General features: G+C 49.1%; 1 protein-coding gene and 1 long non-coding RNA gene across 2 annotated transcripts; both read left to right on the top strand.

Annotated features, from left to right (window-relative positions):
• Positions 1-13468: 13468 nt before the first annotated feature.
• LOC149912195 (uncharacterized) lies at positions 13469-15466 on the top strand. The gene is made up of 4 exons (XR_016462252.1): positions 13469-13648; positions 14197-14283; positions 14627-14704; positions 15356-15466. It is a non-coding gene; the product is annotated as an uncharacterized LOC149912195 (long non-coding RNA).
• Positions 15467-16540: 1074 nt separating this feature from the next.
• Positions 16541-19031, top strand: LOC149912196 (rho GTPase-activating protein 32-like). Its single transcript, XM_090130937.1, has 7 exons — positions 16541-16559; positions 16612-16755; positions 17032-17134; positions 17230-17378; positions 17528-17855; positions 18214-18359; positions 18823-19031. Exons 1-7 carry the CDS (start codon positions 16541-16543, stop codon positions 19029-19031), a joined length of 1098 nt encoding a protein of 365 aa, XP_089987063.1.
• The last annotated feature ends 1530 nt before the right edge of the window (positions 19032-20561 follow it).

Consider the following 20561-nt stretch of genomic DNA (forward strand, 5'->3'; position numbering starts at 1 on the left):
ACATTTCTCCATCTCAGCAGAAGAGGGTAGGAGGGGTCCAAGGTGAGGGCACACTCTGCTCTTTATCTGGCACTCGAAGAGAAAGAGAAAATGGAAACCAGATGTGTTTCCCTGCCCATGGCAAACACCAGCCTTTCCATCCTTACAGTCCTCCTGACATCAGCACTAACTGAAACAACATCCCACTCACCTTTGCCATGTCTGGCAGAGGTTGCAGCTCTTTCTATTGCATCCCTCTAGCTTTCAAGTCAAGAGCTCCTGTGTCACACAAGGAAAAGCAATCTTTTACCTGCTTTGCCATGCTCATGGCAGCAGCAATGCAGATGCCAGCAGCTGATGCCCACAAGGACAGACAGCCTGGACTTATTTTCATTACATATCTTTGTCCTGATGTCCTTCTAGAAGCTTGGACATTTCTCCATCTCAGCAGAAGTGGGCAGGAGGGGTCCAAGGTAAGGGCACACTCTGCTCTTTATCTGGCACTCAAAGAGAAAGAGAAAATGAAAACCAGATGTGTTTCCCTGCCCATGGCAAACACCAGCCTTTCCATCCTTACAGTCCTCCTGACATCAGCACTAACTGAAACAACATCCCACTCACCCTTGCCATGTCTGGCAGAGGTTGCAACTCTTTCTATTGCATCCCTCTAGCTTTCAAGTCAAGAGCTCCTGTGTCACACAAGGAAAAGCAATCTTTTACCTGCTGTGCCATGCTCATGGCAGCAGCAATGCAGATGCCAGCAGCTGATGCCCACAAGGACAGCCAGCCTGGACTTATTTTCATTACATATCTTTGTCTTGATGTCCTTCTAGAAGCTTGGACATTTCTCCATCTCAGCAGCAGAGGGCAAGAGAGTTCCAAGTTGAGGGCAAACTATCCCATGTTTATCTGGCATTCAAAGAGAAAGAGAAAATGAAAACCAGATGTGTTTCCCTGCCCATGGCAAACACCAGCCTTTCCATCCTTACAGTCCTTCCTGACATCAGCACTAATTGAAACAACATCCCACTCACCCTTGCCATGTCTGGCAGAGGTTGCAGCTCTTTCTATTGCATCCCTCTAGCTTTCAAGTCAAGAGCTCCTGTGTCACACAAGGAAAAGCAATCTTTTACCTGCTGTGCCATGCTCATGGCAGCAGCAATGCAGATGCCAGCAGCTGATGCCCACAAGGACAGCCAGCCTGGACTTATTTTCATTACATATATTTGTCCTGATGTCCTTCTACAAGCTGGAACATTTCTCCATCTCAACAGAAGAGGGCAGGAGGGGTCCAAGGTGAGGGCACACTCTCCCCTGTTTATCTGGCACTCAAAGAGAAAGAGAAAATGAAAACCAGATGTGTTTCCCTGCCCATGGCAAACACCAGCCTTTCCATCCTTACAGTCTTCCTGACTTCAGCAATAATTGAAACAACATCCCACTCACCCTTGCCATGTCTGCCAGAGGTTGCAGCTCTTTCTATTGCATCCCTCTAGCTTTCAAGTCAAGAGCTCCTGTGTCACACAAGGAAAAGCAATCTTTTACCTGCTTTGCCATGCTCATGGCAGCAGCAATGCAGATGCCAGCAGCAGATGCCCACAAGGACAGCCAGCCTGGACTTATCTTCATTAAATATCTTTGTCCTGATGTCTTTCCAGAAGCTGGGACATTTCTCCATCTCAGCAGAAGAGGGCAGGAGGGGTCCAAGGTGAGGGCACACTCTGCTCTTTATCTGGCACTCGAAGAGAAAGAGAAAATGGAAACCAGATGTGTTTCCCTGCCCATGGCAAACACCAGCCTTTCCATCCTTACAGTCCTCCTGACATCAGCACTAACTGAAACAACATCCCACTCACCTTTGCCATGTCTGGCAGAGGTTGCAGCTCTTTCTATTGCATCCCTCTAGCTTTCAAGTCAAGAGCTCCTGTGTCACACAAGGAAAAGCAATCTTTTACCTGCTTTGCCATGCTCATGGCAGCAGCAATGCAGATGCCAGCAGCTGATGCCCACAAGGACAGACAGCCTGGACTTATTTTCATTACATATCTTTGTCCTGATGTCCTTCTACAAGCTTGGACATTTCTCCATCTCAGCAGAAGTGGGCAGCAGGGTTTCAAGGTGAGGGCACACTCTCCTCTTTATCTGGCACTCAAAGAGAAAGAGAAAATGAAAACCAGATGTGTTTCCCTGCCCATGGCAAACACCAGCCTTTCCATCCTTACAGTCCTCCTGACATCAGCACTAATTGAAACAACATCCCACTCACCCTTGCCATGTCTCCCAGAGGTTGCAGCTCTTTCTATTGCATCCCTCTAGCTTTCAAGTCAAGAGCTCCTGTGTCACACAAGGAAAAGCAATCTTTTACCTGCTGTGCCATGCTCATGGCAGCAGCAATGCAGATGCCAGCAGCTGATGCCCACAAGGACAGCCAGCCTGGACTTATTTTCATTACATATCTTTGTCCTGATGTCCTTCTACAAGCTGGGACATTTCTCCATCTCAGCAGAAGAGGGCAGGAGGGGTCCAAGGTGAGGGCACACTCTGCTCTTTATCTGGCACTCAAAGAGAAAGAGAAAATGAAAACAAGATGTGTTTCCCTGCCCAAGGCAAACACCAGACTTTCCATCCTTACAGTCTTCCTGACTTCAGCAATAATTGAAACAACATCCCACTCACCTTTGCCATGTCTGGCAGAGGTTGCAGCTCTTTCTATTGCATCCCTCTAGCTTTCAAGTCAAGAGCTCCTGTGTCACACAAGGAAAAGCAATCTTTTACCTGCTTTGCCATGCTCATGGCAGCAGCAATGCAGATGCCAGCAGCTGATGCCCACAAGGACAGCCAGCCTGGACTTATTTTCATTACATATCTTTGTCCTGATGTCCTTCTAGAAGCTTGGACATTTCTCCATCTCAGCAGAAGAGGGCAGGAGGGGTCCAAGGTGAGGGCAAGCTCTGCTCTTTATCTGGCATTCAAAGAGAAAGAGAAAATGAAAACCAGATGTGTTTCCCTGCCCATGGCAAACACCAGCCTTTCCATCCTTACAGTCCTCCTGACATCAGCAGCAACTGAAACAACATCCCACTCACCTTTGCCATGTCTGGCAGAGGTTGCAGCTCTGTCTATTGCATCCCTCTAGCTTTCAAGTCAAGAGCTCCTGTGTCACACAAGGAAAAGCAATCTTTTACCTGCTTTGCCATGCTCATGGCAGCAGCAATGCAGATGCCAGCAGCTGATGCCCACAAGGACTGCCAGCCTGGACTTATTTTCATTACATATCTTTGTCCTGATGTCCTTCCAGAAGATGGAACATTTCTCCATCTCAGCAGCAGAGGGCAGGATGGGTCCAAGGTGAGGGCACACTCTCCCCTGTTTATCTGGCACTCAAAGAGAAAGAGAAAATGAAAACCAGATGTGTTTCCCTGCCCATGGCAAACACCAGACTTTCCATCCTTACTGTCCTTCCTGACATCAGCACTAATTGAAACAACATCCCACTCACCTTTGCCATGTCAGGCAGAGGTTGCAGCTCTTTCTATTGCATCCCTCTAGCTTTCAAGTCAAGAGCTCCTGTGTCACACAAGGAAAAGCAATCTTTTACCTGCTTTGCCATGCTCATGGCAGCAGCAATGCAGATGCCAGCAGCTGATGCCCACAAGGACAGCCAGCCTGGACTTATTTTCATTACACATCTTTGTCCTGATGTCCTTCTAGAAGCTTGGACATTTCTCCCTCTCAGCAGCAGAGGGCAAGAGAGTTCCAAGTTGAGGGCAAACTATCCCCTGTTTATCTGGCACTCAAAGAGAAAGAGAAAATGAAAACCAGATGTGTTTCCCTGCCCATGGCAAACACCAGCCTTTCCATCCTTACAGTCCTTCGTGACATCAGCAGCAATGGAAACAACATCCCACTCACCTTTGCCATGTCTGGTAGAGGTTGCAGCTCTTTCTATTGCATCCCTCTAGCTTTCAAGTCAAGAGCTCCTGTGTCACACAAGGAAAAGCAATCTTTTACCTGCTGTGCCATGCTCATGGCAGCAGCAATGCAGATGCCAGCAGCAGATGCCCACAAGGACAGCCAGCCTGGACTTATTTTCATTACATATCTTTGTCTTGATGTCCTTCTAGAAGCTTGGACATTTCTCCATCTCAGCAGCAGAGGGCAGGATGGGTCCAAGGTGAGGGCACACTCTCCTCTTTATCTGGCACTCAAAGAGAAAGAGAAAATGAAAACCAGATGTGTTTCCCTGCCCATGGCAAACACCAGCCTTTCCATCCTTACAGTCCTTCCTGACATCAGCAGCAATGGAAACAACATCCCACTCACCTTTGCCATGTCTGGCAGAGGTTGCAGCTCTTTCTATTGCATCCCTCTAGCTTTCAAGTCAAGAGCTCCTGTGTCACACAAGGAAAAGCAATCTTTTACCTGCTTTGCCATGCTCATGGCAGCAGCAATGCAGATGCCAGCAGCTGATGCCCACAAGGACAGCCAGCCTGGACTTATTTTCATTACATATCTTTGTCCTGATGTCCTTCCAGAAGCTTGGACATTTCTCCATCTCAGCAGAAGTGGGCAGGAGGGGTCCAAGGTGAGGGCACACTCTGCTCTTTATCTGGCACTCAAAGAGAAAGAGAAAATGAAAACCAGATGTGTTTCCCTGCCCATGGCAAACACCAGCCTTTCCATCCTTACAGTCCTCCTGACATCAGCACTAACTGAAACAACATCCCACTCACCCTTGCCATGTCTGGCAGAGGTTGCAACTCTTTCTATTGCATCCCTCTAGCTTTCAAGTCAAGAGCTCCTGTGTCACACAAGGAAAAGCAATCTTTTACCTGCTGTGCCATGCTCATGGCAGCAGCAATGCAGATGCCAGCAGCTGATGCCCACAAGGACAGCCAGCCTGCACTTATTTTCATTACTTATCTTTGTCCTGATGTCCTTCTACAAGCTGGAACATTTCTCCATCTCAGCAGAAGAGGGCAGGATGGGTCCAAGGTGAGGGCACACTCTCCTCTTTATCTGGCACTCAAAGAGAAAGAGAAAATGAAAACAAGATGTGTTTCCCAGCCCATGGCAAACACCAGCCTTTCCATCCTTACAGTCCTCCTGACATCAGCAGCAACTGAAACAACATCCCACTCACCTTTGCCATGTCTGGCAGAGGTTGCAGCTCTTTCTATTGCATCCCTCTAGCTTTCAAGTCAAGAGCTCCTGTGTCACACAAGGAAAAGCAACCTTTTACCTGCTTTGCCATGCTCATGGCAGCAGCAATGCAGATGCCAGCAGCTGATGCCCACAAGGACAGCCAGCCTGGACTTATTTTCATTACATAACTATGTCCTGATGTCCTTCTACAAGCTGGAACATTTCTCCATCTCAGCAGAAGAGGGCAGGATGGTTCCAACGTGAGGGCACACTCTCCCCTGTTTATCTGGCACTCGAAGAGAAAGAGAAAATGAAAACCAAATGTGTTTCCCTGCCCATGGCAAACACCAGCCTTTCCATCCTTACAGTCCTTCCTGCCATCAGCACTAATTGAAACAACATCCCACTCACCTTTGCCTAATCTGGCAGGGAGGTGATGCTCTTTCTAATATACCCCTCTTGCTTTGAATTCACCAGTGCTTGTGTCACACAAGGAAATGCAACATTCCAGCTGTTCTGCCATTCCCATAGCAACAACTATGCAGATGCGAGCAGCTGATGCCCACAAGGACAGCCAACCTGGACTTATTTTCATTACATATCTTTGTCCTGTAGTCCCTCTAGAAGGTTGAACGCTTCTCCATCTCTGCTGCAATGGTCAAAAAGGGTCCAAGTTTAGGGCACACTCTCCTCATGGCCTCTTCCACTCAAAGACAAAGGGAACATGAAAACCAGAAGTTTTTCTTTGCCCATGGCAGACACTAGCCTTTCCATCCTGACAGTCCTTCCTACAATCACCTGGAATTGAAACAATATCCCCCACATCTCTTTTTTGAACTTATTCATGCATGAATAATAATAATGAGAATTTTTCTGTAAATCTTATTTCTGCATGGAAACGATCTGATAACCGGAGCTTTTTTCTCTAAAACAATCCAGCGAATTTGCATTGCTTATCTATGTACGCAAAATGTTTTTGCCATTCATCTCAAATATCAATACATCTGGCAAAATAAGATAGAAAAAGTATTTACAGACATTTTTGGACATAGATTACTTCTGGTCAAGTGGGAAAGAATCCCTAAGCTGCAATCATGAAATACTTTTATCACTTTCTCTGATTTAGCCAGTGTTACTAAAAGGGAAATAAGACACAGGCTTTTTAAAGCAGCTGCCAATTTAAGAATGATAATAAGTTTTATTATTCTTGGCTAAGATCAAAGTCCCCCATTTCAGGATTATCTCCAGCTCATCAAGTATAATTAACAGTTTTGGATAGCCACATTATTATATAGCAATATTGTCTTCCTGCAAGGAATTTCATTGTTTTGACACGTGCCACAGGTTGTTAATAGATTGCCTGATTACCATTTATTTTTTTTATTGGCTTATGATGACCACAGAAAATTATACAGCAGCACCATAAAAACTTTAAATCCTATCCCATGTATCTGCACTCATACGAAAATCATATTGGAAAGCATTGGTGAAACTAAGATTACAAAATAAAGCAGAGGACAATTTCAGTGAAAGCCTGCAGTTTTACAGCTCTGCCCATTTCAAACCCCTGAAGACATCCACGGGTTTCCTGCTGTGGGACACAGGCACTCACCTGCAGCTCAGCACTGCCTGCTCATGCCTGTGCACACCTTCAGGCTGGAACCAAGGAAATCCTCAGCAAAGACATCAGTACACTTTTGTTATGACGACTTTCATAAAGAAGCATCAAATATTTCTTCACGAGAAATACTGCAAGTCCCTTTGACACTAGCCCTTATTTTAAATGTTTAGATTTATGCTTCATTCAGGCGTGCTGTCACTCCCAAAAAGATTTTTATTCTTTTGCTTTTCATTCTGAGGAACACAGTGATTTCTGCCTTGTTTACTGACTGTAGGCACAGCAATACTCCTGCACCTTCAGGGAAACAGCAAATCCATCTCTTTCACACCCTACTTCTATCAAGCTCATTCACCTTACAAGGTATTTATTGCAAGCAGCTCTTCCAGAAATGGAGATTAACAGAGCCTGCAACCCAGGACACCTCAGTAAGCCAGTACTTTTCATCTCCTGAAGGTGTAGGTAGACACAGAGCTGGAACATCTTTTCCAGAGCTGTGTGATGCTATCTCATCTGTGTTCCCTTACTGTTGACTCAGTGTCACTTCTTATCTAACCTGGTTGCATCCCAGGATTTCTGGTGCCAAAAATAAACTGACAGCTTTCATCACTAGTTAAAAGGAAACTGCAATGGGAAAAGCAATTTTTCTGATTTCTCTGTTGATCAAAGATGCTTCATGCAAGCCTGATGCGGTAGAAACAATATCAGCTTTAGAATGACAGTCATTAGAGCAGAATCCTTTCACTGATGAAATCCCACAGTCCTGATTCATACAACACTGACACTGGAGGACAAAGTAGTTTAGATGAGAGCGCATTAAAAATGACTAAGTTAAGGTCTCAGCAAAGAGTGACAAGTATGAAAAAAAGAGGTTGCAGAAACTGCTTCAGTTTGGCACTCTGGCATAAAGTATGACAACACACAACCTGCCTGTGCAGTTCCAGAAGCAGAAGAAAGCCGTCAACCAAGACTTGTTCTCATCTGCTCTGAAAGTCCACTGGGACAAGGCCACTTTTCTCTGACGTGCTTCCAGAAGTATCACTTCTGAGCACTGTGCCAGGGAGTTACAAGATACTGTTTGTGTGTACAGAGGAGAAAAAGACGTCTGTCTGGAAACAGACTTGGTGAAGGAGAAGCAGCATTTTCCAGAGTACTTCAGAAAGAACTGAGCACTGCCCCAAGAGCTTCAGAGCGGCAGGCTGTCACAGTGTGCCAACCAGCTCAGCTGTGAGTTGGCACTGAAGCTGCACCACAGGGAGAACAAAGCCCCCTGTGCACCCTTGGAGAGCCAAGGGTTGGAGATTCATGAACCTTGAGCTCCTTTCCAACCCGGGCCATGCTGTGATTCTGGGATTCTCACCTTTGCCTCATCTGGCAGAGGGAGGCAGCTCTTTCTCTTGTCTCCCTATGGCTGTCAGGTCACCAGGGCCAGTGTCACACAGGGAACTGCAAACACTGTGTGTGCTGTGCCCTGCCCATGGCAGCACAGAGGCAGCTGCCAGCAGCTGATGCCCACAAGGACAGCCAGCCTGGACTTCCTTTGATTCCTTCCCTTTGGATCAGCGTCCTTCAGGAAGGCGGAACATCTCTCCAGCTGAGCAGCAGAGGACAGCAGGGCTTCGTTGTCTGGGCATGTTCTCTTCTGGCCCTCTGGCCCTCACAGACACAGGAGGAGGACACAGAGGCTGCTGTAACACAGCCAGCCCTGCCTCTCAGGTCAGCTCTCAGGCCATCCTCTCTCCCCTCAGCAGCAGCTCACTGTTCTGCACTCCTCTGGCCTGGGCTGGCAGAGGTGTGCAGCAGTTCTGCTGATCTCCCAGTGCTGGCCATGTCTGCAGTGCCTGTGTGAAAGACACAGGAAGCTGCCAGCATTGCACTGCTCTGCTGTGCCCCTGCCATCACCGAGTTTGCTGTCAGCAGCTGCTGCTACACGTCCATTCAGGCACAGGCCTTTCCTTCCTGGCCCTCTTTCCCCCCCTCTCTCCTCTGCTCTCTCTCGTGCTCCCCTTTGGCCTGGGCTGGCTGAGCAGTGCAGGCCTTGTTGTTGCTCCCTGGGCCAACTACGTCACGGTTCCCCGTGACTCTGCCAGCTGCTCTGACACAGCGACTGCGTCCTCAGTGTGGATTCCAGAATGCGACAGACGTCCAGAGAAGACTTCCAGGGCTGATTGGAACATGCTGCCATCAAGAACTGCCATGGCTCAGGCCCCCTGGGAATCTGCTCACAGCGAAAGCTGCTGTCACTCTGTGTGGGCACAGCCTTGTCTGTGTAGGCCTGCTCACACTGCAGCCCCTGTCTGCACCAGAACCGTGCCGATCCACCTTCTCTTGGCCTCCTTGCCTGCATGGAAAAGGGCAGCTTGGGCTGAAGTCCCTCAACTTTCAGATGGCCGAGTGAAGTCTCTGAGCCCTGGTGACCCACGCAGCTCTCCAGCCTGCTGACCTGCTCTGCTGGGGCTGTCTTAAAAGGCAGAGGGCACGTTATCCTCATGTCCCCACATCCATCCCTCTTAGCATACTGATGGCCAGTTCCTAAAAGGACACCTGCACAATCTCTCTGAATGTTAATCAACACTTAGTTGGTCTGTGCACTGCAGAAATTGCACCTAGGTTTTCAGTGGTGATTAGCTATGTGTTTAGTCAGAGGTGCAATGCTTCTAATGGTGAGAGAAAGAAATTCCCAGTTGTCACCAGGTGGAACACACTTCAGACTGGAATCCTCAAGCAGACTGCAGTCAAGCTTTCTTAATTACTCGTTGTTGTTATCAATTCAGACACATCTCTCAATTCCTGCTTGAATGAACATTCTGTAATGAAAGCAGCACTTTTTACTTCCTTTACAAGTTCTTATCTGAATGCTAAATGCAACATCAATTCACTTCTCACTGGGTTGAACGTTTTAAATATTTGGTAAACATAATGGTTCTAATTCTGACATTTAATATGAAAATATTAAAATTCCTTGTAACTACTTTTTTGTTAGAATGCCAGATGCTAAAGGGATGAAGTGGCACAAGAAAGCAAAATGTCTCTGCTGATGGCAGGAAGGACTGTAAGGATGGAAAGGCTGGTGTTTGCCATGGGCAGGGAAACACTGCTGGTTTTCTTGTTCCCTTTGTCTTTGAGTGCCAGAAAAACAGAGGAGAGCGTGCCCTCACCTTGGACCCCTCCTGCCCTCTGCTGCTGAGATGGAGAAATGTCCCACCTCCTACAAGGACATCAGGACAAAGATAAGTAATCAAAGTATTTCCAGGCTGGCTGTACTTGTGGGCATCTGTTGCTGGAAAATTTAATGGCAGTAAACTGCCTAGATAATGACAGAATGAGGGTGACAATAGAATGGTACGTAATCACAGTGCAATGAAAAAAGTATGCAGGGTGCAGGAAGGGAGGTGTGGACATTCTGAGTTGCAACTCTGTATTTGCTCCAGAAAGCTCTATCAGAATGGAAGACTGAAGGAAATACTTTGAGTGTTTTTTTAATGTGACTGGATGAAAGATCCATGTGGCAAATTGAATAACTGAGTGGTAAAGGGACATAGATACCTCACTGTTTCATGGAACCTTTCAATTAAGCATCTGAGCACTGTGTACAGGACTTGGGAATATAAGTATTAGAGGATGATGGAATATCTGTATTTGGAAGGGACCTCGAGGATCATGTATTCCACCTCCTGGTTCCACACCGGACCTCCTATGGGTCAAGCCCTGTGTCTGAGAGCATTGTGCAAATGCTCTTTGGCCTTTGTCAGCTCAGTGCCAAACCACTGCCCTGGGGAGCCAGTGCCAAATTCCATGTATCTAGGTCATCCTACAGAATGATGCCAAGAACAGTTATAGAGATCGACTTACAAACAAAATTCTTGTCTTGAATTAATGGTACACTCACCATTTAAAAAAAAAAAAAAAAGAAAAAAAAAAAGGAAATAATAGAGAAAAAAAAAAAAGAAAAAGAAAAAGAAAAAGAAAAAAAGAAGAAAAAAAATGAAAAAAAAAAATCAGAGCCATATTCTTACACTGGCATTTTACAGTATTGTCAGATTTTTGTAATTCTGTTTTGTCATATAAGATTCTCTCATCATGAAATAATGACCAAATTCTCTTTTCAGATCTAAACATACAAATGCTAAAGGCAGCAGTGCTGTTCAAGAGTACACTACCAGCTCAAACACTGCTTTGGCTATAAAACTGAAGGTAGTAAGGAATTTTATCAAGGAGTTTGAAGAAAACATGCAAGTGTAGATTTAAAAGCAACCTGTATTGTTACTTAGAGTTTGATATAGTGTAATCGAATGCACAGTACTTGTAACGTGTGTTTTACAAAATGCTGTGCAATGTAGGCATCTATTAAGATGAATGCTGCAAGTTCTAATATGTCCATGACCTTTTCAAACTGTTCCTTACTCCTACACATCACTACGAGTAGTTCTTCTGTCAGGAAGGATCACATGAGTAATTAACCTGTGACCTTAAGTTTGGAATTAACTGCATACAGTGGAAGTAAGAGCTGTGGGTTATTTTGCTCTTTCAGTGTTGAGCAGCCGAGGTGTTTTGTTTTGGAGGGTGGACAGTGATGGGACAAGTGGGGAATGGCTTTAGACTGAGACGGGGGGTGTTGAGGTTTAGGTTGGATGTGAAGAGGAAGTTTTTCAGCCAGAGGGTGGTGAGGCACTGGAACAGGTTGCCCAGGGAGGCTGTGGATGCCCCATCCCTGCAGGCATCCAAGGCCAGGCTGGATGTGGCTCTGGGCAGCCTGGGCTGCTGGTTGGCAGGTTAGAAAGCCCACAGGACTTTATTGCAGCCCTGGGTGCAGGGGGATCACTGCACCTAGCATGCACACAGAAGAGCTGGAGCACACAGGTGATGTACATTCCACTTGTGAACATTCCTGCAATTCCAGAGAGCGTGCGCCTGTTCCAATCACTGTTGCACAGATTAAAAACTGATTGCAGATGAGCTGTTTTGGTATGGGGTTCTTGCCAACGGTCTGCAGTGGCTGTGTGATTCCTCAAGGAGTTGCTCTCCAGCCCAAAGGTCATGTCCTAAGTCGACCAGATCCCGTTTGTGTCCAGAAATGGCTGACAACAGATCAGCTGCTGGTCAAGTTTCTAACATCACACTGGCCTTGCTCCAGTGTCTGCGTCATCAGCCCCAGCACATACGGTGCACCTCTTCAAGGCTTTGCAACACTGAGACTCTGCACTTGGGCTCCAGACATCCTGCTGCACCAAGAGGTTATTCTAGCATAACCACAATTATAGGCAGTGTTTAGACAAGCTCTTACAGGAAAACCATGAACACAAGGCTAAAGAGAGACTAAGTGATGCACTGTGCAGGAATACTCATGGAAGTCTTCACAGTGCAGGAGTCTGATCTGATTACAGATGCTGTGCTTTAAGTACCCCTTATCATATCTTTTTTTTCACTGTTGTGCAGGGGTTGGACTCAGTGATCTCTGGAGGCTGGAGATGCTGTTTGCTAATGGAAGATGGAGAGAGGGAAAGCAAGTAAAAGGCATGCTGTGCATAGCCACCACATGACATCTGCACCATTTCCCCCTGCACCAAGGAGGAGCAGCTCACAAGCTTGGCCTGGGCCAGGGAAGGGAGCAGACAAACATCTGGACCGACCCCAAACGAGCTGGTTCTGCAGGTTGGGTGTCTGCTGCTGCTTGTCTCACATCCTGCTGCTCAGCGGTAGATTTGTTCCTGCTCAGTGCTAACAGGAAACTCACACAGCATTTCTGTTTCAGCTGTGCCAACGCTTTGATCCCTTGCTGCTTGGATGGGGCGTTTGAAGAAGGATGCCTGTGCTGATGTCCAGCCAGGCTTTGGGGATGAGTCTCCACACCAGGGTACGACTGACAGGACTGAGGGTTGGGGATCCAGCCAGGTCGAGTCCAGTGTGCTTAGCTCTTGTTCTTAGTGCTTGTTTTTGCTCAGGAGGGCAGGAGGTGAACCTCGTGAACCAATGCCTGCAGACGGGGTTTGCAGAGAAAGAGGTCCTGCAGGCCTTGTGTGACAGCCACGGAGCTGCAGCGAGGCTGCATCCGTGTAAAACACCAGAGATCCACGGAGGTGTGAAGGGGAGCTGTGGGCTGCAGTCACGCAGGAAGGGATGTGCATGCTCGGGGTTTGGTTGTTGTGTGTGTGTTAAGTGACTGTGATACCACTGCTGGGTCAGTGTGAGTGTACGGAACAAGTGTGACAGCCTTTTTGATGGAGCCCTGTGAAAGGAGTCCTATGGACTTGAGATCCAACTATCAGCCCGTGGGCATCATCCAGGAGTTGGGGTAGGGGATGAGGCAAGGGAAGTTGGGCTAAGAAAGGGATAAAGCAGTCTGGCAGTAGTTCTGTGTTTCTCCCATCTCCTGCTTTATTTCCTTCCAGGTGAAATAGATGGGTGCTGCAACATGCCCTTGAATGTAACAAAAGCCACTCTAGTGTGGATTTGACATGGGCCCAGCACTGCAAGGTACGCTGCTGGGAGGAAGCGTCCATCTGGCTGAGGGCAGGAAGGCCCTCCAGAGGGATGCACTGAGGCCAGTTGTGCGAGGCTCAACAAGAGCAAGCGCCAGGTCCTGCGCTTTGGTCATGACGACCCCGTGCCAGCTTCTCCAGGATTTGGCTGGGGTAGAATTCCAAGCAGCCCCTGATTCCAGAACGTTGGGCTGGGCTGTTGAAATCTTCTGCCCTTGTGACTGGTCTTGCCTCCCCACCCTGTGCGTCGTGGTGGAGCAGCCTGGTGGCCCTCAGTGATGTCATAAGGGCTAGAATGAGGGGAGGAGCAGTGCGTGCTGCGTCCCTTCATTGGAGCGCTGGAGCTCTGACTGAGCAGCTCGCTTGTTGCACTTGTGCACCGACTGCGTCCCTTTGTCTTCACACCGTCCTGTGCAGCACCTTGTAGGTAAGCTGAGACAGTGTGGGAGAGACGGGGGGACAGTGAGTGCTGAGAACTGCTGGCTGGCGGAGCTCATAGGATCACATTATCTCCATCAGCAGAGGGGTGGCCATGAGGGACAGGGAGGTGATTGTCCCCCCCTGCTCTGCTCTTGTGAGGCCCCAGCTGCAGTACAGTGTCCAGAAAGACAGGGAGCTGTTGGAGAGGGTCCAGAGGCGAGCCACAGAGATGATCAGGGGACAGGAGCACCTCCCCTGCCAAGACAGGCTGAGGGAGCTGGGCTTGTTCAGCCTGGAGAAATGAAGGCTGTGGGGTGACCTCATGGCAGCCTTCAGTACCTAAAGGGAGCCTAAAAAGAGGAGGGGAATCAACTCTTTGAAAGGGTAGATAACAGCAGGACAAGGGGAAATGGTTTTAAGTTGAAAACTTAAGTTTTTAAGTTGAGGGAGGGCAGATTTTGGATTTTCCGTCGTAGTCTTTGCTAAACCGTGGAAGCAAACTGACCTGCTCTTTCTCTCTCCTCTCTCCACCCTCTGCCTGCTTCCCTGCTGCAGCTTTTGCTCGTGGAAGATCAGAGCAAAGTGACAAGGAACGGCTGCGGATTCGTGAGATTTCTCTTCCTCGTTCTGATCTCTTGCCAGGTACCTGCCATGGTTTGTCTCCCCACATGCTTTAGCAGCCCGTGACGCCCCATGTTTAGTAACACAGCCTCATCCAGCTTTGATGGGACGCTGGTCACGTGTGGGTTTTCTCCACGTGCTCTGCAGCTCAGCCCTCAGAAGGATGCTGTCTGTGGTGCTGTGACCAGCTGGTTTTATGGAAAGCAATCCCTTAGGCAAAGAGTCCCAGCCCCAGCTTGTGCAGAGCTGCACAGCATCACCAGGGACACCAGCAGGCGTGCTTGGGCTGTGTGAGTGTGCCCGACAGCTGTAGGGAGCACAGCAGAGATGTGAACAGAGAAAATAAAAGTGTGTTTCTTTTCAGTTCCAGCTTGTCACACCTACGCTGATGGCTGTGGCGTGCAGCGAGATCAGCTGTGGGCCTGACCTGGCATGGACAGAGGTAGAGTATGAAGCTCTGATTGGTCTTTGTTCCCTGACTGCAGCCAGCAGAGTGAGCCGCAGATGTGCTCTCCTGCTTTCCAAGAGAGCTCCTCTGTGGCAAGACAGTAGTGCAAGTGTGGCAAGTTTATAAAAGTACCAGAGCCATCTCGGCTGTGGGGTTTGTCCTCTACTGACTTTTCCCTTGAAATGGCTGCAGAAACAACAATCATTCTCTGCTCTGTTTGGCCTCGCTGTTGGTTGGACTGCTCAAGAGAGCTGCTTGGTGCTTGCAATGGCACTGTTTGCACCTTGTAACTGCAGCCGTAGCTTTGGTTTCCCTCTTCACGGTCTCCTAGCATCTGAAACAGTCAGCCTTCCTGCACAAAGAGCGCAGGAAAGGAGGGGGCAAAATGGACAAGGCCACCTGTCTGCATCAGTGCCATTGCTGATTAGTCTGGGTGGGGAGAGATGTATCTTTGCATTGCCTGGCGTGTGCCTGCTGCACACCAGGGAGAGAAACAGCCGTTATTAGACTTGCAGTTCCTTCTGAAGTGCCCATGATAAGGACCAAGTGCATTTCCTGCAGCTTTCTCTGCAGATGTGCTCCTCACCTTGAAATCCTCCTTGTTGGTTCCCAGCTCCTCACCGTGGCCTGTGCTCTCTGTTTCAGGCTGAGAACAAGGGGAAGCCCCTGCTGGACCATGAGGTGGCACCTGTGAATGTTCCAGCTATTGCTGCTGCCCATGCTATTAAGAGATACGTTGCCCAGGCAGCGGATGAACTCTCCTTTGAGGTAAGCAGTTCAAGGCGTTCCTTGTTGCTCAATTTTACAATGGCAAATGCCTTCAGAGCTGCACTGGTGCAAGTGCTCTCATGCTCGGCGATGTTTGGCAGTGCAGAAGAATGCAGTCATTTGAGCTGTGCTTTCCTCCCAGCCGTGCTGAAGCTGGGATTGACGTTGCAATCTCTTGCAGGTGGGAGACATCATCTGTGTCATCGACATGCCACCAAAGGAGCTGACCCCCTGGTGGAGAGGCAAGCTCGGCTTCCAGGTAGGCACAAGCTTCAGACTGGAGAGTGCAACTTCAGTAAAGGCAGGAATCTCAGCTTAGAGCTGCTCTGCCTGCACAGGATGCCCAGTGGACATAAACAGTTTCCTTGTGTCGGTGTCAGAGGACCTTGCCTTTGGCTGCAAATGTTGAAAAATTATTACCTTTATGCTGTGAACTATGGCCATTTTCTGCTGGATAGTCTTATGGAACGTCAGGCAAGCACGTTCTGAGGGAAATGTTACGTGCCTTTTGGTTTAACAGTTCAGATCTGAGAAGTGCTGCATGCAATAGTTGGCTTCTCTTCTTGTTACAGGCTGGATTTTTCCCAGGGGAGTGTGTGGAACTCATTAATAAGAACATTCCTGAGGCACTCATCAATTCTGTGCCAAAGCCAGGTAGGGATGTTACATTTGATGGTGTGGGAAAGCAAAATGAAGTCTTTTTGGGGGTATGTTCCATGTTTAGTACCTCCTTTATCCATCCCACATTGTCCTCTGGGTTGATGATTCTTCATGCACACCATGGGGCAGAGATTTGGCCCAATCCTCCTGTGTTTATGATTGGACTTGGCAAAACTATAGAATCTTCATAGAATGGCTTGGGATGGAAGGGACCTCAGGGATCATCATGCTCCAACCCTCCTGCCTCAGGATGGTCTCCCAGCCCCCACATTTAATGTCAGATTAGACCAGGCTGCCCAGGGCCCCATCCAGCCTGGCCTTGGGCTCCTCCAGAGATGGGGAAAATCCCTTTTTGTATGTACTGGTTGGTAATGTTCTTCCCGTTCTGACGTGCTCTGTAGAATGTGCTGTGCTCGGCCTCGTCCAACGGAGCCAAACCTGAAATGACCTGGTTTCTTCCTTTTGTTGTGCAGAGCCCAAGAAACGCAGCAAGATCCTCACCTTCCTTCGTTCCTTGGTGAAGGCCCGCCCAAAGAAACCGACCGAGCGGGAGGTGGAGAAGGAAAGGGTGTTTGGCGGTGACCTGGGAGAGCATCTTCTCCACTCCGGTCGTGATGGTAAGGAGCTGCCCATTCCTGAGATCTTCCTCTGCTGGCATCTAAATAAGATGAAAGGGAGCTCATATCTAGCAGGGGGTAGGCTGATAGCAGTGGAGGCACGTGTAATGGGAGTTGATGGCTGAAGGATAAAGTGAGGCGGATACTCCTAAGAGACAAGCACATCTGTATTTGCTTCAGCCAAGCCTGGCTGGGCTTAATGGATGGGATGTGAAGCACAGCCTGCAGCAGGACTTGAATCAGGAGCTCCACTGACGGCTGGCACGTGTTCTTCAGTCCCCCAGGTCCTCCAGAGCTGCGCTGAGTTCATTGAGCAGCACGGCGTGGTGCAGGGGATATACCGCCTGTCCGGCGTCGCGTCCAACATCCAGAGACTGCGGTAAGAGTGCTGCGACTGACACAGCCTGAGTGCATCTGGTGTGGCTTTGGGCTTGCCTTCCTCTCGCTCAACCGGGTTTGCGTCCCTCTCTCCAGGCAGGAATTTGAGTCGGAGCAGATTCCTGAGCTCACCGTCCGCGACATTCACAGCGTGAGCTCCCTCTGCAAGATGTACTTCAGGGAGCTCCCGAACCCTCTGCTCACCCACCAGCTGTACGGCAAGTTCTCGGTAAGCACAAGGCCACGTCTTTCATTTCCCTCTTCCTGGGCCTCTTGGCAGATGGCTGCAGCAGTGCCCCAGCTCGGAGGCCCTTTTGCTGTCAGCCCCACGAGGTTTACTCGCAGTGGTGTACTAGCCTGATTGGTGTCTCGCTCCCTTTCTGCACTACTCCAGGATGCTGTTGGTGCCGCTACAGAGGAGGAGCGGCTGCTCAGAATGCAGGACGTCATCCAGCAGCTGCCCGCTCCTCACTACAGGTCAGTGCTGCCCTCAGCCTGCTGAGCTCAGCCCTGCTGCATTGCAGAGGGCAACGATGCGGTTCCAGCCTTTGTCTTTCTGAATTGCAGCACGGCATGCTCGTTGGTGCTGAACGTTTGCCTCTCTTGTTTTCCAGGACACTGGAGTTCCTGATGAGACACTTGGCGTGTCTGGCTGGGAGCTCCACCACCACAAACATGCATGCCAAGAACCTAGCCATTGTGTGGGCTCCAAACCTCTTAAGGTAAACTTCTGGTTCTGTTTCAACACAACGCTTCATCTGTTCTTCCGTAAAAAAAAAACAGTCCTCCCTTTTTCTCCATCAAATGTGCTCTTCTCCTGTAAAATCTGTGGCTGACAGAAGCGCAGGAGCCTGGGCTGTTCTCCAACCCCACGGGCACAATATCTAGGTGACAATTGTGTTCTATTCTTTAGATGGGACTGACGTGTCCTTGATCATCCAGGGGAATTTCTGCAGTGGCATCACTGATTGCCCACTGCGGAAGTCTCCAGAGCCTCAGCTGACAGCTTTTGGCTGCAACAATTCAGACTCGGGGAAACGGTCTTGGAGAAATGACTTCTAAAATCTGCCTTTTCTACAGATCACAGCAGAACGAGTCTGCCTGCGCCAGCGGAAGAGCTGCCTGCATGGAGCTGCAGACGCAGTCGGATGTGGTGGAATTCATCATCAACCACACAGACGTCCTCTTCTGCTCCAAATCCGGAGCAGACATCGCAGATGCAGCAGGTGAGTGTCTTCCTCCATTAGCTTGATCTTGACCTGACACCTTGATCAAATGCAGGCCTTCTCCAGGACCTCTGAGATACTCTTTTACCATCAAGGGGACAGCAGACCTCTGGGCTTCCATTAGGGTGTGGCATCCTGTTGCTGGATGCTGAGAATGTCCAAGCCCAAACTTCACAAGGAGGAAACCGTCATTATTATGGTTTGCATGCAGGAAAAGCTTGATGCAAGCGTTGCAGTGAAGCTTTCTCAGTTCCCTGTCCCTTTTATCTAGGGGTGAGCTCTCTTAATGATGACCATGTCCTTTGCCATAAACAGACTTCTGCCCACATGGTTATTTTGGGCTCCTCTTCTTCCAGTGGCTGGGATAAGCAAGCCTGAGAAAAATACAGCACCTCCCCCAGAACTGTGGTGGCTGTGCTGCTGCTTTCTGATCCTCGCTCTTACCTGTGGTTTTCCCTGACAGGGCACAATTCTCTCCCAGGGCCCAAGTCTGTGGGGGTCTCTTCTGCTGCCACAAAGCTGCTCAGCCTGGAGGAGGCACAGGCACAGAGGCGAGGCCACAGCAGCTCTCCCCCTGTGACAGAGAGCAGCCGGGACATTGAAGTGGAAGAAAGCCCTGCAGCTGGGCAGGGCAAGTTCCACACCGTCATTGACTTTCCATCTGAAAGGTAAAGAGGACTTTCTTTTCCAGCACCCAGCATCATTCTTTGGGTGGGCTTTTCTGTTTTTCTGCAGAAACCAGGCAGTGCTAGGAACAAGCAACTGCTGCCAAGAGCTCAGTGCAGCTCTTCCCTCACCCTGCACCACGCACAACTCACAGCATTGGCTGTTTTCTCTCTCCAGGCAAAATCCACCCAGCAAGAGTGAGGAATCACCAGCTAGCAGTTGGTGTTGCTGCTTCAGCCTCAGAAAGCCATCCTCTGGCAGCAAACGCCAACTGCAGCACAATGCCAGGCAGCCCTCAGAAACAGCAGTGGTAGTCCTGGCAGGTAAGGGTGCAAATGCAGTTTCCAAATCCCTGCTTTTCATGAACATAGAATTCAAGCTTGCTCTGCACTTGTATCTCCTTCTGGCATTCCAGCCCCTGCCTAGCATCTTCAGTTCACCCCTGATCAAGAACCACTGTCGTAATTCAGCTTGTGAAAGTTTGACACTAACCCCTGTGTATCCTTTCTAGGTGAATCGAGCCCTTGCCAACCCAGAGGATCCAGGGCAAGTAGCGAGGATGCTCTCTGTGCTTCCATCAGTGGAGAGCTCTTAGGAAGCACAAATTGCTGCAGTTCCAACAGCAGCCTTCCATCTGACATCAGTAATGGAGAGAAGGAGATCATCGAAGTTCATGCTCTCATTACACCTGGCTCTGCTGAAGTTGCTGACCTGAGCCTGCAAGACACCACAGTCACAAGTGTGGATTTTAACCCAGAGTCTCTGCAGTGCAGCCCATCCCAAGCACAGTGTGAGTGCCCCGACAGCAGCACCTCCATGCAGGAGCAGGTCAGTGTCAGTGAAGAGGAGCAGAGCCTCTTGAATGAGGACTGTCAATCAGACCTCCAGTCCCAGGCACCGGACAGCAGCACTGAGAGCTCTGAGCCACTCTCTCCATGACAAGACAGGATGAGTCCCATCTTCACCGTGGACCTCTCCCACCCTCCTGTCCTTTATTTAATAATAAAAGCACACTCGTGCTCAATCAACGCCTTGACTGCCTCCAGAGTCTTCATTCACACGGACTGGGATGAATGCAGCAAACAGCAAGGCACCTCAGCTTGCAATGCTGTGGGTGTTGGGTTTGTGCAGCACAGCTCCGGGTTTGTTCCTGTTTTGTCTGGCTTTGGGATGTCTGCAGGGGGAGCTCTGCTACCATTTGGCATGGTAGCAAATAATCTCTCGCATCCTGGATGCTGCTCATGATACTCCCAAGCTTCCTGGCTGTGGCTTTGTGATGCTTTTCAGGGCCTTCTGATGCATTTTGATGCCTTGGATGTTGCTTAACACCTCCCTCCTCCCATCATGTCCTTTCCTGGCTCCCATCTACGAACTGGCCCTGCAGATCATCTCCAGACCTGTCATCAGCACACTGCGGCAGGAGAAGCTCCCCCTGGCCAACGTCAGGCAGTACTGCTTGGTCTGCAGCTCAGTGGCCATTTCCCTTTTAGGCGGCTCCTGCAGAAGAATCAAGCAGCAGAACCTTTTGCTCACCCT

Source organism: Phasianus colchicus, chromosome Z, assembly GCF_987193195.1.
Source record: "Phasianus colchicus chromosome Z, bPhaCol1.hap1.1, whole genome shotgun sequence".
Lineage (NCBI taxonomy): Eukaryota > Metazoa > Chordata > Aves > Galliformes > Phasianidae > Phasianus > Phasianus colchicus.

Bases quoted from the DNA above. Each gene is read 5' to 3' on its own strand.
- LOC149912196 (XM_090130937.1), top strand. The intron at 17,379-17,527 runs GTCTTTCATTTC...GCACTACTCCAG, and splicing joins CTCGGTAAGCACAAGGCCAC to GATGCTGTTGGTGCCGCTAC. The intron at 17,856-18,213 runs GTAAACTTCTGG...CCTTTTCTACAG, and splicing joins TGGGCTCCAAACCTCTTAAG to ATCACAGCAGAACGAGTCTG.